General features: G+C 49.3%; 1 protein-coding gene across 2 annotated transcripts in view; it reads right to left on the bottom strand.

The window, feature by feature from the left end:
• NTF3 (neurotrophin 3) overlaps nt 1-16,224 on the bottom strand; it is a 70,257-nt gene extending 54,033 nt beyond the window's left edge. The window contains exons 1-2 of one of the 2 annotated variants that reach the window (XM_033117529.1): nt 16,189-16,224; nt 14,996-15,069 (exon numbers count right to left, since the gene is read on the bottom strand). Coding sequence is in view for 1 of the 2 variants with exons in the window: in XM_033117528.1 (XP_032973419.1) it covers nt 10,518-10,535 (18 nt within the window). In the remaining variant the exon portion in view is untranslated. Of the gene's footprint in view, nt 1-10,517; nt 10,754-14,995; nt 15,070-16,188 lie in introns of those variants that run through there. The other variant, XM_033117528.1, reaches the window with a different exon arrangement.
• Nucleotides 16,225-19,128: the final 2,904 nt, after the last annotated feature.

Genomic DNA, 19,128 nt, shown 5'->3' with positions numbered 1-19,128 from the left:
AGATAAGGAAAACATCTAACAGATGTGTTGTTTTTGAAAGGCTCCCTCCTAAATTCCAAAGAAATTACTAAATAAGGACCTGATGTCTATTCTATTTTTCCTGGTATCTGAACCAATTAAAAACAGGATGTGAAAAAAAAAAATGCCATGGAGCTCACTAAGCAGGAGGGACTCAGAGGACAGAAGTGGACAGTAGATGGCAGTCTGTCTCTGTGTCAGAAATGGTCACAGAGACAATACACTGTGCACTGAGGCAGCAGTGAGAGCTTAGTGCCACAGACAGACGTGCCTGTCTCCGCAGACCGCAGCCATGAGCAGGAGACTTCTGACAAGCATACCTGTGAGCACACACACCTACACATCCAAGCCCCAGCACCTTCCCCAAGCTCTCCCCACGAAGAATCAAGGGCACACCTCACAATGGATTCTGAGATGCTCAGAGACTTGGTCTGCCATTGGGAATGCAGGGACCAGAAAACCACTGTCCTGCTGAAATGAAGACTGGACACAGACCCTTCAGCTTGCTGTTGACCAGAGGATCCTCCATCGTCATTCACACTAAAAAACAATACTCACTTCAGTTGGGACCCCTGCATTTGCCCTTCCATGCTCACACTGGCCCTCCAGAAGCACAATGATGGAACCCAGCCGGTCTCCCTCACCAGCTCCTAGACCTTCCAAATCAGCGCTGCAGCATTCACCTCACCTCTTCTCCAACATCTAGCAGAGGGCCTGAGACTTAGCAGGTTTCAACAGGATGCTTACTGAATAATCCTCAAACATGTGCTTTCCGAATGCCTGCACATAAATTGCCCTATTTCACGTGCAATGACACCCAATTCCCCTGTGACCAAAACCCCAAATTTGCAGAAGAGCTAAGCAGAGTAAGACATGGGGGTGAGGGGTCTCTAAAGAGACAAAGAGCAGCCTTTCCTGGAGAGCAGGCCGTGAGCTTCATGACCTCAGGCCTGGGACAGAGAGCATGGCTCTGGACCCTTGGCAAGTGCATCACCTCTCTGAGCCCGGACTCTTACCCCTGCACAGTCTGGACTCACTATGGCCTGTCTGTCATGCATTCATTCACCCAACACATTTCTGTGGCAGACACTGATCAAGGTGCTGAGGGACAGGAAGAGACGAGATCCCCTTTCTCCGCAGAGCTCATGTTCCATTGAGAAGATAGAAATGCAAATAAAACTGTCCCTGCTAAGTGGTATCACACAGGGAAGCTGGGGAAGGAGCCCCAGGCTCTCTGGGGAAGGCAGGGGGGCTTCCCAGAGAAGGTAATGGTGAAGCAAAGATGTGAAGCATGAGGCCCATACCCTTGGTGGAGATGGAGGGGAAAGCATTCTAAACACAAAGTGCACACAGAACACATCCTCCAAGGTGTCTCAAATTCAAGAACAGACGTATATTCCTGTCACTCATATCGTTCTGCAAGGGACATTTCCCTCTACATTGAAGTCATATCCTCTTATGGAGCCATCCATCCAGGTTTTTCTACTAATCCCAAATTCGCACCGTAAAAATGATGAGGCAGGAAAGACTTTAGGGATCACCAAAGCCAGTAGCCCATCACTCTCTCCCTTAATACACAAGGGAAGTGAAACCTGGTGTAGTTCAGGGACTCCCCTAAATGCACAGTCTCTGGTAGAGTTAGCAGTAGAGTCTGGACTCCATGCTCTTAGTTTGGGATCTTTCTGATTTAGCTTACTGAATTCAGCTACCCACAGACAATTTTATCTCACACAAATCTCTCCCTATGCTCCTAACTTCCAATCCAAGATATGCCACAAATCTGGCAAGCTTGCTTCTTCAGCACGTTGTAAACACGCACTCATCCATATGCTCAATAAGTTAGCTGGCACCACATAACTTAATTTCTTCCTCCTCCTCCCTTCCACATTTGTGCCTATAAGTCCTCCAGTCCAGCAGGGATACCTGGAAGGCCCAGGCCTGGGCCACAGTAAGGCTTAAGGACCAGCAGGATCACAGAATGTGAGCTGTCACAACTGGCAAGATCCATTTGACCTTCTAGTGAATCTAAGCCCTTCCTTTTCCAGAAGAAGAAACAGAGGCCCGTGAAGGAAGAGTGATTTGCTGCAGGCCACACAGCTAGTTTGAGCCCTTTGCAAAGAGAAGCGTGGCAGGCTGTTTGAGGTAGCAAGCTGGGTGTCAGGGGAGCCGGGCTCCTTCCCAATCATGGACCACACTTATTGGGAATCAGGTGATTTCCAGAGCTGCATTTTCCTCTTGAACTCAGTGGAAGCAGGGGACGTGCCCTGTGAACCATCAAGAGTAGATCTGCTAGACACAGGATAGAAATAATCCCAGACTGAGAAAGTGAAACATATTCCCTAAGGGATCATTTGGAACCAGAGGGGCAGATATTTTTAAATGCCGTGGGCTTAAACCTAGAAACAGGGTGGGGGTAGGGAAGTAAATTGCAAGGAGCTGGCTATCGTCAAAAAATAGTAATAGAAGGGCTATGTTATCTTATAAAGAAGCAAAGCAACACATTACACATGAAAAGTTGTTCTACACAAAGTATAAACACATATTTTTGGAGCACCTACAACCTCGTGAGCATTAGGTTAGTGTTGCACATTTATTTGCACACTGCAATACCTTTGGCAACAAAACATCTTTCTCATGAATTGCCTTGAAGATGAGTGCGCATAATGGTGGTGGGGAAATCGGTGGAGGGAGAAAGAAGAAGAACCTTCAGTCACAGCCTTCCCAGAGAGCAACATGCACCCCCAAGCACCCTTCTGGCTTCCTTACCTCTGATACTGCCAAGAGCGAAGGGCATGCAGCAGGCATGTGCCAGGGCTGGAGGGCACTACAGCTGCTCTGCTCTGCATCAAACAGAGCCTGGGGGCCCCAGTTCTTCGCAGCAACCCCTGCCTCCAGCCTCTCAGCACAAATATCTATGTTCACATTGGCCCTGGTATAAATGGAGGGAATTCCTTAGCCTATCAAGGAAAGCCACTTTCCAAATTCTGAAAAGCCCTCATGGTCTCCATTCAGATTCTCTTTAACTTGGTTCTGTGCAACCCTTATCACAGGGCTCAACAATGCTGGGACCTACCACCTCCCGTAGGTGTGTGGTTCAAAACCAGATGTCCAGCTCCAATCTTTTTAAGGTTTACAAGGAGGCCATTGTGGCTTAAATCAACATCCCCATTCTGAAGGCCAGATGCCCTTGTCAACAGAATGGGAAGTAAAGTGGGGGATGCAAATGGGAGCTAAGACAGATCTGACACACGCTTGCCAGCAGGTGGCTAGAAAGCCTCAATGTTTGTCTTTCAAGCAAAAATGAATCTTCCAGTGGAGCAGGTTACCCTGAGGGGTGACAGACTTTGCAGAGGACTATCGAAAAATCTTCCATCTGGATGACACCAGACAATGCAGAAAACAGAATCTGACTGGCAGGTGATGGACTTAGGATGGCCACCGGCTTCAGGATAGAAAGTCAGCACACCATCTAGTTGTATAAGTATAAGCATATTCCTTGACCTCATGTAACCTCAGTGTCCTCATCTGTAAATGAGATTGTTTGGGGCATTGAGATAATGCCATGCAACATTTGTAATCATACCCAGTAAGTACGCAAATATTAACCATCACCATTATCATCATCATCATCAATCATCTTAAAGGTGGGTACTTATCTTAGTCAGAAACACTGACACTAAGAGGCATTCATGTGGAAGCTGGATGACTAATTAGCATCAGGCCGACCAGAAAGCCAAACCCAACCCCTTTCAACTCTGTATACACTGTGCAGGCTAAGCCAACTTTGCGAACATGCTTGGCCAAAACAAAACACTATGGCGAATTCTTTGCATGCCTTTTTGCCTTTGACTCAGCCATTCCCCAAAGATACAAAAACGGGAGCTCATTTAGGGTGTGCCAAGATGCACTTCAAGCAAGGCATACTAGCACTGATTGAGTGGGATGGTGGGGCTACTGTAGGATCCTAGGATGGTAGGCTTGGAATGGGACTTGGAGATATTCTAGTTTAAGCCCTTCGTTTACAGATGGGTAAATCAAGGCCTGGAGAGAACATCCAGGGTCTCACAACAGCTGATTAGTGACAGAGCTCAGTCTCAAGTTAGGTCCCCCCCCCCCAATTGGCAGGCTTTCCGCTGCCCCGTGCTGCTGAAGACTTTCTGCTGCCCCATGCTGCTGAAGACCACCTTGGCCTGGAATCTTTTGAGATCAGTAAGCTACCATTTACTCGTACAGCTCTGGCCTTGAGTGAGCAAGAACCTTTCCAATTCTTTCTGACTGACCAAATCTATAAAAGATCTGGGGCTCAACAAATGTCCCCTCTGAGATGCTGCTAAAAGGTGAGCGACCACAACAGCCCCCACCCAATCTCACTTCAAAATCTGTCCTTCTCCAGCTAAACCACGGTTATAGTCAGAGGTTTGTCCTGTGGGGATGCCAGAGGCACAGGCAGCCTCTGGTGGTTCCTAGTGAAGATTGCTTGAGAAGAACCACAGCACAGATGAGGACAGGACACAGCCGATGCATTCTGACCACCCGGGGGTGCATGCACTCTCCAGCCCCTTGGTATTTTTAGGTAGACTGAAAGGCTGAGCTATGGAAAATGATCAACTACAGAAACAATACTTTAAAGATCTTGGGCCATCTGCAGGTGCTTTCACAGGTTTTAAAGTGAGTCCTCTGAAAGGTTTCCTTTGCCCAGCCTTGGTATTAATAGAAATATGCCCAGGCAGAAGTGGAGGCCCTATCCACAATGGCCTCATACTTAAAAGCTCACGCATCCTCCACCTCCACATAAAAATGATCTGAAAGAAGCTGCTCCCAACTTTTCCACAAACTGGCCCTTTCGCAAGAGGCACTATGATGACAGCCCGATCTGAGCCAGATCCCCATTTACCTGTCACACAAAGCATGAGCTCTACAAATGCGTCCTGCCCACCCAGAGCCACTCTGTGCTCACGCATCATCCCCCCCACACACACACATCCCGCGCTCTCCTCTCACTCTGCACACGCCTGTCCATGCACAAAGTACATCCACAGACCTTATCAGCAGCACCACATGGGGCTTAGGCTTGTCTCCAGTGGAAGATTTGGTCCTTCTCCAACAAACTCAATTTTAAATAAAACTAAATCTAAAACCCTAGCAACGGTCATTAGTTCAACCCACCGCCAGAAACTGCCTGCCTCATTAAAGAGTGAAAGAGCAGCTGGTGAGGTCTTGAAGCAGGGTGGTGGGTTTTAAAGACCTTCTGTGCCGGCCTGACTCCCCTCTCTCACTTCAGCCAACACGTGGATTTACATTCCCTCCTGTCGGGGTGGGACTAACTGCTCAGGAAAAGGTTTGGAGAAGCCTGGAGCAGAAGCCGCCTGCTCAATTAATCGTCCCGAAGAGAGGGGAAGAGGAGCGGCCTGAATATGTGATCCATCTGGGAGTGGAATTGCAGAGATGGGAAATGTTATGTAATTAAACTCTGCTGGCCTGTCCTGCCTGGGGAATGTGAGACCCATCAGCAGTGACCTCTTCCAATCAACTTAATTGGCCCAATCTCGCCAAGAAAAGCAACAGAATTGGTTTAGTGCCTCATGGAAATAGCTTAGCTCCTGACTATTTATGGCCACTGAACTCCAGGATGGGAGTCTGACTGTGAGCCAGGAGTTGACAGCATGTGTTGACTTCTGGGAGGACTCGGAGGCTTCAGTGGGTTTCCTCACCCTTCTGTGCCTCCATGTCTGTCTCGGGAAAGTGGCTGTACCCACTTGCGGCACTGCATGCAGCCTTTTCACATATCTAAAGGCTGTTGCCTGCCAGGGACCCATAGTGTAGAGAAAACCAGATCTTCATAGTAATCCAGGATGGCTGGGCTTTGCTCCTCTTTTATTCAAATATGCCAAGGATAATTACTATTTTCTGTGTTCTCAAACTCACATTCATTCTGGAGTCGTGGTCTGCACGGCTGTTACAGAATAGGACGATAGCTGTCTCTGACAATTAATAACATTGAGTTTGGGCCACCTTTCTTATGAATAGTTCAAAGACCTTTTATGAACACAGATTTCCATCAAGCATAATCTAGGTTTGGCTATCTCCATTTTATGGATGAGTAAACTGAGGCAGTTATATAAAGTTCTACTTGCACAGTGGGTAAGCAGTAGACATGCAGAGGGCATTAAGACTATTTCACCAACTTGCATCATCATGGGGAAGAGGTATAGATCCCATTTTTACAATTGTTCACATACATGCTAGCGCCTGCATTCGATTAGACTCCATCTCAGTGGAAAGCTTTGTACTCCGACGTCAGCTCACCAAGCTTTGGTTGGGGGGAAGCAGAGTGAACTTTGCTCCTCACTGAGGCATCACAGACATTGCCATTTTATTATACAAAAGGTGAAGCGAAACAGAGGATCAGAAAAAAAAAAAGAAAAAGAAACAGAGGATCAGAGAGATGAGAAAACTTTCCCAAAGTCACACTGCTCCCCAGGGGAAGCGTGGGACTAGAATAAGGCATTCTCACTGGGCAGTCTCCCCCCTCCACCACACACCCTCAGAAATATCTCCCACCAGATCTTCTGACGAATGGTCAAACCCTGTGTCAGTTCTCTCTTACATAAATGAATTTCCCCTAAAAATAAGGCTGAACGTCAAAATGGTACAGCTATAATTTCATGAATTCAAGAATGGCACGAGTCAAAAAAAGTCCCCCCAAGTATGTGCCCTCATATGATTAGAGCCTAATAAATGCGGTTCCCTGCCGCCTGGTTCAGACAAGCAAGTACGTGCAGCCAAAGCACACCCTTCTCCCTGCTCTGATCTCCTTACCTCACTAGCTCTGTCAGAGCATGAACCCAACCAACATCGTGCTCCTCTCACTTCCCGAAGGCTCCCGAAGCCTACAGACCTTCTTTTATCTGTATCTTTTTTACTTAAGATGCATACCCGAGCATCCAAGACAATTTTCATCCTTCCTCAGACACACAGAATTCCTGCAAAAACATACATCCAACTCCTCACAGGAGCCAGAATATATACCCTTTCTATTATCCTAGCTAGGTTTCTCCTAGTCACTTAACTCCAGCCCCATTGTTGTGTGTGTGTGTGTGATACACACACACACACACACACGCACACACACGCACACGCACACACACTCCAGGTTAGTTTTATACTCATGGCCCAGAAAACATCAAAGACTAACAAACACTCCCAACCCTCATCTTCCCTGATCACTGCTTCACCCTTCTCCAGGTCCAGATAGCAAGTCTTATTTCCGCTAATAAGTAGGCACTACACACTCTCAAACTCACTCTTCATTCTGACCTAGACTGTGGCACCCCACCCATCCCTGTTCCCAGCCCACACCCCCCACAAGAAACAGTGATTCGCTTTAGCTCACTCCCCAACATACAGAACTATACGCCATCCCTATCTATACACCCTCTTTTTACAAAACCACAGATATCTTTCAAGACAGCTTCCCTTTGGCCCCCAAGATCCATAAACATCTCGAGAAACTGAATTATAGTTTTTGAAGAAACCTCAACTAGTATCAAGCTGGCTTCATTCCTCCTGACAAAATCGCAGCAGTGAGCTGTGCCCCAAGAAAGAACTTTTTCCAGGGCACGGCTCCATGGCTCAGTACCCAGCCATGGGCTGAGCATCCGGCAGTCATTCCACAAATTTTAATTGATAATCGATATTAATTGACAGTGAATTCCTCTATTAAATAAGAAACCCATTATACAGCATAATATAGGATGCATTTCTGCCACTAGGTATGCAAAGCATTTCCTTCAGCACGCCACTCCCATGCACACATCTTCCCTGATCCCACTGGGTGCTAACACACAGGACTTCTCCCCTTAAATGTACATCCCTCATTCTAAGCCTTTTCCAATTCCCTGCTCTCTGGGGAGCTGGGGAGAGAGACAAGGCAAAAACTAACCCAGCATCCTTCCCGACCAGTCTTTCCACAATGAGAATCCGAGCCCACACTTTTCTATCCCCCGTGTACTCCAATGTCATCCCAGCCAAACTTCCCAGCGTATCCTCATCCAGTTCGCACCCTGCTCTCCTCAGATAATCTTTCCCCGCCTCCACACATATCCCTTTGGTAATCCTGAGCCGCCCAGCCTTCCATACTCGTCCACCTTTCACTCCCACACACAGCCCAGCAGCCCTCCCACACCACACCCACTGCATGTGTCTGTGCAGGCACGCACAAGCCATCTGTCTGCAACACACTGTACCTCTCGTCCTGCTCTAACACCCTTCGCAGGCACAGATTTCTCATTAGCTACACCTATGTTCCCACATGCTCTCACCTCCTGCTAGTCACACATATGCCCATCACACACACTCCTCAGAAACACCTCCACTGCACACAGGGCACAGGGGAGCTCCTGCTCTCTGGCCACACACACCCCCCTCCCCCGCCCCCATGCACACCCTCAGGCAGAGACTTTCTGAGGGAACGGGGCATCCAAGGGTCCGGAGCTAACCTCCATAGCAACACAGACCCCGTTCTCACAGAACCAGTCTTTCACTTCTAGCTACAATGCTGTCCTCACCTACACATGTCCTACTGCACCCCTCTCTCCCCGTCTTCCTACTTTCCTCCAACACTGTTCACAGAGCCTTTCTTTTCATCTGTCCCCACTTCCAAAGTCGTACCCAGGTCTCAGTGTTTGAGCCCAAGGCAGAGGCTGCTGGATTTTATCCCCTGAATTCTACCGCTCAACTTTCTTTGTGCAACATGTCAGGGAGGAATTGGGGGGCGTGGGGGGGAGGGCAGCCTGAGTCTGACGGAGGATTTCTGAGCGCGGTGAAAACAGAACCCTCGGAAAAGTTCCCTCTATGTTACCACTGTCTCCCATCCTGACGTTTAGGGCAGAGGGCTTAGATGTTTTTCTTGCTCTGTGTTCTGTAGCTTGGGAGAGGGTATTTCTTTATTTAAAAGCAGGTAGCCCAGCACCTTCTCTAATCGGCTGAGTTGCAAACGTCAGACTCCAGGGGTGACACCCACCCCCTTTTAGTTCCGCCCCCCTCCCCCGTCCCCCGGCTCCCGCCCCCTGCTCTTCACACACATAAACAAGTCCACGGGGCGCAGTCTCCGAGCTCTCCAGCTGAGCCCAGCGCTCAGGCGCCGCTAGGCAGCTGGCTCAGCTCAGACTGAACCTGCCGCCCGCCGCCAGAGGTCGAGACCAGGCGATCCGGTTCCGTGTTTTTCTCCACCTGGAATCTCCCCGAGCCACGGATCCAATGAGAGGGATCCTCACTAGTCGGCGGAGGGGTCTCAGTTCCGTGCGTTTGACGCGCAAATGAGGCACGCAGCAAACTCCCCCAAAGCAGCAGCTCCTCCTCGCCGCGCACCCACTTGCGCCCGAAAGTAACAAGCAGAGTCCCCTTCCCCCGCCCCAGGCCCTCTTTTCCCGAACTTTAAACTCCCAAGCGCCCCAAATTTCATTAGGAGTATGGGTAGAGCTCTGGGACAATGGAGCAAGTTGAACCTTTGTGGGCCCTTTTAACTCCGACCTAGCTCCGCGGGTTCCCGGGTCTCCCAGCCTTCCCACACCTCCGCCTCGAATTCCTAGAGCTGGCTCGGAGAAACCTCAAGGAATTCCCCAGAGATGGCCCAGCCCCGGTGCCCGAAGCTCCTCGGCGGGGTCGCAGATGCTCCGGCCGCGCACGGAGCTCCATCTGCGCAGAGACGAAGGGTAGGGGTAGCTGTGGGGTGGGCGCTGGCCAAGACCTGCCCGGGGTGTGGGGCAGTTTCCGGGAAAAGCTTTCCGCGGAGGCAGGGGGCTCCAAAGCAGGTACTCCGCTCCGGGCAAGGAGGCTCAACTCCCCAAACTGGGAAGCGAACCTCTAGGTCCTGAGCTCCGAGTCCCCTCCCCCAGCCCACGCCCCGGCCGGGGCAAGGGGAAGCACGCGGAGAACTCCTAGCGGCTGGGAGCCCTGTGCGGGGCGCGTGCCGGGCAGTGGCGGCGGCACCTCGCCCCTTCCTTGCCCCGGATCTGTCTGCCACCCCCTTTTGTTACAGGATGCGCGGGGAGCCTTCTCTGCAGGAGCACACGCGTGTGTTGGGGAGCTGGAGCGGGAGGGGTTGGCGGTTCTGCTGAATCCTTTCCCTGCCCGTCCATCGTCCCCATTTCCCCTCGCCTCCGCCCCCCGTTTCCAATCCAGGTCCCTTAAACCTGATCACTTTCCCAGATATTGGGTGGTTTCTCGGGCAGCCGAGGGATGAGAGGAGGTGGGGAGGAGTGTGAGTGTGAGTGTGTGTGTGTGTATTTGTGTGTGTGGGGGGGAGGTGTGGTTGCGCTCGGCCGGGGCTGATCCCCAGCACAAACTTCGGGGAAGGCACAAGCCCGGGAAAGTAGTGCAGCGCGATGGGGGTGGGGCGAGGTGCGCTCTTGGAGCCCCTGTGTTACTCCACTAAAATACAAGTCCACTAGGCCCCCCGGCCCCGAACCTGCCTACCCACCGCGCCCGCCTCCCCTTACCGTGGCAGAAGTAACCATGGCATCCGTGTGACTGTTTCCAGGGACGTCGACATGAAGAGAAAGGTAGACGAAAGCTCGGTCATTCAAAGTCTCCCCCACCCCGCCGCCGCCACTACCCAGCAGGGGGAAAAACAGAAGGAGAAAGAAAAAAAAGGGAGAAAACTAGTTGCGCCGGGCTCTCTCGCGGGGCCGCGCGCGGAGCTGTTCGGTAGGGAGAGGAGCCTTCAACTCTGAGTCCCGTGAACATAATCTGCGCGGTTATAACCAGCCAACCCAGCCAGATGGCTCCCTGCTCAGCGCCTTAACCCCTTACGCGCCACGCCGCCCGCCCCCGCGCCCGGCCCGCGGTGACTCGCCGGCCTGCTCCCCAGCGCCCCTCAGACTGGGTTCTGGGGGCCAGCGAGGGGACGGGGTCATTTCTCCTAGCCCTTCTTAAAGAAAAACACAAAAAACATCCAAACGAGTAGTCTGCTTCAGTCTCCCCCTTGATTTCCCTTTTAGAGACCCAGGAAAAAACGAAATAGTCCACTTTTCACTATATTTTACATGTTAACATCTTCAGCTTGTCTTATTTGTTGTTTTTCTTTAAATTTTCTTTTTCTTTTTAATAAAGATTTTCTTCACTAGGCAGAAAGGCCTTTCTTGCCCCCTTTCTCCGGGCAGCTTGGGTCTATCTAATGTGTAAACTCCTTCTCCAAACCTTAGACCCTTTCAGTTCCAGATCTCTCCCCACCCCCTATCAAGCCCACCCGTCACTCCTTCCCCCACCCCCCAACACGAACACGCCCAAGGACACTCGCTCCCCAGCGAACTCGCTGCTGCTCGTGGGGACCAGCACCCTGGGCGCTGTGCAGACGGTCGAGGGAGATCAAGTCAGAGAGGTATTGGGGGAGGGAGGGTCTGGGGTCGGGGGACCCAGGGAGGGTGTGCGTGTGCGTGTGTGTGTGTTTGCGTGAGCTTGAGCGTGAAGGGAGAGGAGGATGGATCGGAGCCTCCCACTTCACCCAGCTTCCAACTTCTAAGCCCCTTCGTTCCAAACTAGGATCCGGCCCTGCAACTGTGCACCCGCCCAGCACCCACCAGTCTGCATGCGGGGACAGCGCAGGAAGCAGAAAAGGCAGGAAACAGACAGACCTCTTCGTAGACCCCGGAAAGGGGTGACGCTCACTTCCCCACCCGTAGATTGTTTTCGAAGAACTGAGTCGTGAGGTGGGGGTGGGGGCAAAATCTCTTATTTTGAGACAATTTTAACTTCCCATTAGCCTTCACTTGTTCTGAGATCGTTCTCTCTAAATTTACCGAGTTAAGTCATCTTGCTTTCGTCCATTTGCCATGGAGAGAAGTGTGTGTGTGTGGGGGGGGGGGGGGGGAAGTCACTGAAGGGACAACGAGAAATCCAGAGAGCCTCAGAGCAGAATTTTGCGCTCCAGCTCCCCTCCTACTGGGCTCCCGGGTTGTGGCGTGGCAGACCTCATCTCCAAGCCCCCACCGCTTCCTCCCTGCCATCTCAGCCACTCCTCACCCCATCTCTCGCCAGGACCTTTTGACTCAAATGGGGTTGGAGGGAAGTGGGGACATATCTTGTCTCCTCCCTGCCCTATCATTCCAGGTGTCTAATAAGCAGCCCACTCTATGTTTCAGCTAGGGTCCAGGTTTAAAAAAAAAATCCAAATTCCTTTGATTTGTTTGAAAATTTGGTTAAACACCGAGAAGCACCGGCACTGTGCCTATTAGATCAGGTCGAACCCCACGTAGAGAGAGGCGGCGGGGGTCCGAGGGAAGGTAGGAAGGGATGGGGCATCTTGGGGCTGCATACTAAATAGATTGTACCTGCCTCATCATTATCCTGGCTGACGGAGGCTGCCACATCGAAAACTGCCAGAAGCGCCCACCGTGGTCCACGGGCGGCACCGCCCGCGCTCCCTGGGAAGAATAGGATTGTCCTTCAGTGCCTCCCTCACCGAGGTCCTCTTCCCGGCCACATTAGGCTGCTGAGTTCCCTCCACCCGGTACACAGCACCAGGAAGGTTGGATTGGGCGTGCTCTGTTAGGTTCTGGTTTTCTCCCTCGGCTCTGGCCCGCCTCTTTGCCCTCCCTCACTTCCCGATCTTGCCTCCTCTCAACCTCCCCCCCCCCGCCCCCGCCCCCTTTCAAAAGGGGAGATCCAGGCCCTAGTTTCATCTCCATGGGCCAAGCTCTAGGGTCTCTTTTCTCGAGCTGCAGGTCCTGTGGTAACCCAAAGATGGCAGGGAAAGAGGTGGTTGGCTTCTGTTGCAGTGAGGAACGGGTTAAAAACATGTGCGGGCTCCTCGGCCTGCAGCTCGCCGGTCACTGGCAGTCGGGAGGGAGGAGGGGCAGGGAAGGGGCAAACCTAATTTTGAAAAATCCGAAGTATAAAAAGAAGAGAAGGCAGCAGTGAGTTTAAGACCGGAATTTGTTCTGCAGATGGCGGTCACTGACTGGCCACCTCACTTTGCCAGGACCTTGGCGATCACAGGAAGCTTTTGTATTGTTTCCCAACTGCAGGGGTTTTGTCCTGAGCTGGTGGGTCTGTCTTTGCGTGCAATCAACACGCCTTGTAATATGAGAGGTGACACCTTAATCTTGCCAAATATGTGTGGTGCCTTGGGGGGGGGGGTGGTAGTGGGGGAGAAAGAGGGCGGGGCTGAGGGAAGGAGAGAGCAAGAGTGAGAGAACCAGGCAGAAGCAGAGTGAAAGATCCACTTTTCTCACTTTTTCCCAAATGGACAGCCACCGGCCCTTTCCTGCCTGTGAGAAATTCTTCAGGCGAGCTCCCTGGAACAGCCGCAATGCCCTTTCCCTTACTGTTTGCCCTTCTACTTCAGTGGTAAAGGTTCTCTTCTTCCCTCTAAGGAAGACTAGGGACAGCTGCCCAGGTCTTCCTTTTGGCTTCCAAGAGGGTGGCAAGGTGAGAGAAAGGGGCGGCCAGAAAAAGGAGGAGAAAGGTGTATTTTTTTAAAAAAAGATAGAATAAAAGAGTATTGTATGTAGTAGAGAGTCATTTTGGAATTGCTGAACGTTGTGACTTCCTAAACAGAGAAAAACATTAGTGGCATAGACAGCTAAAGCAAAGAACAGAACTGGGCAGTCAGCTGGTGAGTTCATGCCCTACAGACAGTGCTGTGCGTGGACGATGGACGTCTGTCATCCAGAACTGGTTCTTTTATTGTTTTAGCTAGGCAATCGCCTCTCTCCAAGTTGCTTCTGTGGTTAAGGCCTTGGCTGTCCCTCGGTTGACTGTATTTTTAGGTTGCTGAACTTTCTTTTTCTCCCTGCTGCTTCTGAGTGTAAGGCCGTGACTCCTGAAAGTGGTTCGTGACCGTAGAAACCAGATCCAGTGGTTGAAAGCCCCTTTAAAACTCTCTCCTACAGCAAATTTCTAGAGGTCGCCTTCTGCCCACCCTTATCTTTTGCAATAGCACCACTCTGTGGTTGAAACACTGAATCGAAACAACACGGAAATGCTGGAAAGAATTATGTCCTTACCTTCTGAGAAGCAGCATTTATCTACTTGATGTTTCAGTTAAGTGGACTGTGTGTCGGGCAGCAGCAGCATATGGTTAATTCACTGTGACATGTTGACCCAGGAAATGAGAGAGTTGGGCCAAATGGCCTCCAGCAACCCTTTCCTCTGTGACCAAATCGGCACAAACAAGCCTGGTTATCTCCTCCGTGATCATATAGCTAGCCTGGAAAGTTTGTCCTCTCTCATTGTTTTCTTTTGCCTGTCTTTGAGGTTGCTAAACTATACTCCACACCTTAGCTGAGCCCAAAATCTTTGCAAGTTGCCTCTTCTGCTGCTGGAGGGCACTGTGGAGAAGTCTGCCAGAAGGGTTGCAGCTCCTTTTCTTGCCCTACCTCATCCACCCCTGCCCCCAATCACCCAGTCAGCGGGCTTGAGCTGAAGGAGCCCGAGAGTCTGTTTCTGAAACAATTAAGTGGAATGTGAAAGGTGTTTGCACGGGGACTGGGAATTTAAGAGTCAGGAAAGGCTGCATGCTACCGTGGCTCCTGGCACTCAAAAGATTCCTGGCTGCCCACCCATTACCACAGCCACGCATACTAACTGCATACACGCATGAACAATCACGCCAGCTATGGTGCCAATTAGCAACTCCGCACAAATGCCCTTAAGAGTCCAGTGTGAGGCATTATTCTTTTTTTTCAAAGTGGGTGCAGTGTCCACAGATTAGTCTATGTTAATTCAGCAAGCCCCGTCGTCCGTAAAATTTGTATCATCTCGAGCAAGCACAGCTCTGCTGTTATCAGCACTGATCTCTAAACAGAGCAGGGAGACTAGAGATCAAATTCTACCAGCCTCTGTGTCCCCACCCTGCATGTAATAGCTCAGTGTAGAACACTGAGACTCCCGCCTCTCAGTGACTTTCCCCAGGGAAAGAGAAAAATAAAAAGTAGTAACAGATCACTGGAAAAGTGGATTTTGGAGTCATACAAACCTGGGTTCCATGCTGCCTTCTTCACCTAGTAGCTGTGTGTCTTTGGACAGGTTCCTGAACTTCTCAGAAGCCATCTGTAATTGTCAGAAACAAAGCCAACCTCATAGGATTATGACGACTGAATGAACTAATTTATTTCAAACACTCAGCACACTGCCTGACACAATGTAAGCATTAACTCCCAACCTAATGGTCCTTAAACTGGAAACACTGCCTCCCCACTGGTGGGGGATCTCATCCCTTAGAAAGAAGCTGCACTCTGGAATGTCCTGTTTGTTATTTGTAAGCCACTAAACATTGCATTTCCTTAATGTAAATTCATGGGTATGTGTTTTCCCCTTTGGACACAGACAGAAAGAAATTAGCAGAACGCAGTACTGGACATATTTAGAATTTATATAGATTCTGAATGTAGACCTCAAAGAGCATGAAAAACACAATTGAAGGATTTCAAAATTTCATCTTCTTCATTCTCTGCCTCTAAGGCAGAACCACCTCATCACTTAAAAGGAGATTGCACCGTGTCCTTCAACTCTTAACAGATCGCCTAGTATATTACTGGTTTGTTGTTATTGCTAATTATGTGCTAGGGCTTACCTTGAACAATAAAACGAATTACATTGAACAACAGTGGATCAACTCATTTTGTGAAATAGCATACATATTCATAATTATGGTCCAAGAAATTACCCATAATGACAGAAGGAAGGTATGTATTCTTACCACACAGGTAGATATAGAAATCATAATAAAGGCTCCTATTTCACTAGTCATGACATGAATTCCTAACCACCCTATAAATTAACTTTATGCTGCACCAAACTCCACTCATAAAAAAAAAAAATGACATTAAGGTTTCCTAGGTAACTAATGCATTTCCAAAGGGAATAGGCCTCAGGAGACAAAGAGGGCAGGGAAAAGGGTGGAGGTGGGGAAGTGAAGAAAAAGAAAAAAACATCAGATTAGACCCATGTGACATAAACAAAATATTTCATGGAGAAGAACGCATAAAGTTTTATTATCTGGGTTCGACATAGATATGGCACTACCATTAATTCCATCTTCAGACAATAAAATACTCAATAGGCTATCCCCCTTCGTCATGTATACCAGCATTTCGTATTTCAGGTTCAGACTTACAAATGTTGAGAGTAATCTCCCTTCCATGCATCGGATGAACTGTGTCCACTCACCAGCCAGCTGTTTCCTGAGCCCTCCACAGTTGCATTTAGACATAACCAAATGCTGAAAAACAAGGTCGATTTGCATATTTCAAAATATGTAGATGCGTTTGATCTTAGAGACTCTGAGAACCTTGGGGCAGGTCTGTTAGTCTCAGAACAAGGCTGGGGCCCAAGGGCTGAACTAACAGGTTCCAGGTCCAGTTTCCAAACCCCCAGCGTTGTAGTCTTTTCACTGTGGCTTCCTTCATCTGGGGAAGGGTCTGGATGCTAACCATTGAATGCTGAGGAGGAAATGGGTGGTGGTAGGTGGAGCTTAGTCTCCAATTTATGCTGTAAGAACACTGAGTCATCGTGAAAGGCAATGGTATCCGAAGAATCATTAGGGAGCTGGAGACTGGGAGACCCGAATGGAGAGCTGGCTGGGTCACTGCTTTGGGAGCCAGGGAAATCGCTCAACTTTTGAGTTCCTTGTTTTTAGTGTGTATTCAAAAGGGGCTTGCCCTCATTTTCTTGTATAACTGGGAATATAATTAAGAAAACAAAGAAACACACTAATTTGAATACAGTTGGGAGTTTTATATTATCTGCTCTCCTCCACCTTCAGGAGCCTGAGTGACATCTCTGAGTGAGAGCTACAGCTGATTATAAGCTACAGCCAGATGACTTCCCTATGCAAAGCATGATGGCAACTCTCTGAGTCCCTGCTGATTCCACAGCAACAGTGTTCCCACCCATTACTGCTGGGGTAATCAGTGAGAGTAAATTCTGTCTTTTGGACTTGCTGTCGCCTGCTGGGAAAAAGGACACAAGATGCAAGTTCGTGGCTAAAAAAGCCAACTGGAAAACTAGTGCTGTTTCAGTCACACACTTCCTCCCATTGGGTATTGCAGTCTATGAGGATTTACCTCCGATTGGGGACTTGAAGTGGGATAAGGATTAGAAAAATCTTCCAGCCATACCCTCCATTTACAACCCGTACTGTGTAGTAAGGGGTGGGGAAAGTCTGGGAAGTAAATGTGTAGCAATAGAAACGTGCAGTTTCCCAAGGATTGAAGGCTAAGTAGAGGTCTCCTTACCCCTAATCAGGGGTAGCCACGTGAATGACACGTGAATGACAGTGACAGATAATAACATATCCTATGAGTACTCATCTCCTACACATCTCTCCTCAGAATTTGAGTCTGGGGGCACATAGCAAGGGTCACTTCATCCATCCTCCTGCCCCCAAGACCAACCCTCACTTACCACGGACAAGACAGGTGTGAAGCGTGAGGGGTGGGGTGGAAGACAAAGAAGGCTCATCCTAGTAGCCACGTCTTCTTGAAAACACACCCCTGCAGCCACTTCTTGAAACAGTCTTCTCTCCACTCCGGTGGTCTAGGAAAACGAAGGAAAGAATGATTCATCAATCACTGAGTCTTTTACTTCAAAGCCCTTGTGCCTAGAGTTCCCACAAAACACTGAACAGAGCTTTTAACAGTTCTTGGGGGCCAAGGAAAGTTGAATTCAAGTTAAAATAAGCTTACATACCTCTGCTGTCCCCAACACATACCAACACAACACACACACACACACAGACACACCCCTGCAGCCACTTCCTCTGATGGTTTGCTATACTTACCAGGCACAGTTCACTGATGGTTCTGTCCCTGCTCCCACCCTGAGAGCAGGCTGTCCTCAGGCCCCCACTCAGAATGCAAATAATGCTCAAACAACAAAGAGTACCCAAGCCGGGGTCTCCTAGAACCATAAGCTTCCAGCACAGGAAGGAATGTTAGCAGGTGGGAACTTTCTTTAAACATCATCATCGTCATTGCCATCATCACAGGTAACATTTATCAAGTCTTACTGAGTGCCAGGTACTGTTAATATGATTAGCATTATATGCATTAGATGTGTTAAGCACTGTGTGTTTGTATACATGTATACATGCGTGTGCATGTGTGTACATATATCATCACACATGTGTGTGTATATAGACAGATATCTCTATGTGTGTGTATATTAAATATATGTGCATATATCTGTAATGTACATACACACACACACACACACACACACACACACACTGGCCTTAGTGCTAGACTAGGAGACAGAATTCATGTCTGAGCTCCTGTGTGATCTTAGGCCAGTTACCTTCTTAGACCTCAATTTTTCAAATCTGTAAAGCGGAGATAATAATAGTGCAGCTTTTACAAACTGAGGCATAAAGCGTTTACATGACCTGCCCAAGGATACGTGGGTGTGAATGAGTGGCAAAACAGAGGTCTGAACCTCAACTGCCAATCCCTGCTCCACCATCCAACCGTGAGACGGTGGTGTTTTTCCAGATGAGGAAACCGAGGCCTAGGAGGGGATAGGCAGCTTGCCTAAGATCACTCAGAGGAGCTCAGACATGAGCCAGGTTTCCTGTCTCTAGTCCAGGGCTAAGACCCGCAGTAGCAATGCTGCAATATCCGCAGAGTCAATTCTTCTGAGCTCAAGGTTGTCCTAGGTAGTGAGAGATAGAGGGAAAAGGAGGATGGAGTAGAGTAGAGCTGGGTCCGTCTCTGGGCCCTTTGTGTGCCATTCTAGGAGAATGTAACTCACACCAGAATGGCGACTTGGTACATGGAAGAAGGACTGCGTTCAGCACCTACCCATCCCCTCAGCCGGTTGCTTGGTCAGAACTCACCTATATGACTACATGACAGCTCTGGGTAAGAGATTTCCCACAAGCAGCAGGGCAAAGCCACACAGTGCCAAGTTACTAAGAGATTCTTCCAACGGGGCAGGCCATTGGCTTCATTCCAAAGATTAAAAGGCCTCTTATCAAATCTACTAGTGTTTGCAGCAGCAAGATATACAGGGGAAAAGTTAAGCCTTGAGTCTAGTAAGTCTGGAAATGCCCACTCAGAAACTATAGAACCCCGAATTAGAACATTATGGGCAATTGATGTTTTGTTACAT

Source organism: Rhinolophus ferrumequinum, chromosome 10 (assembly GCF_004115265.2).
Source record: "Rhinolophus ferrumequinum isolate MPI-CBG mRhiFer1 chromosome 10, mRhiFer1_v1.p, whole genome shotgun sequence".
NCBI lineage: Eukaryota > Metazoa > Chordata > Mammalia > Chiroptera > Rhinolophidae > Rhinolophus > Rhinolophus ferrumequinum.
Note: the sequence above shows the minus strand (reverse complement) of the source record. Positions and strands in the feature narration are given on the sequence as shown.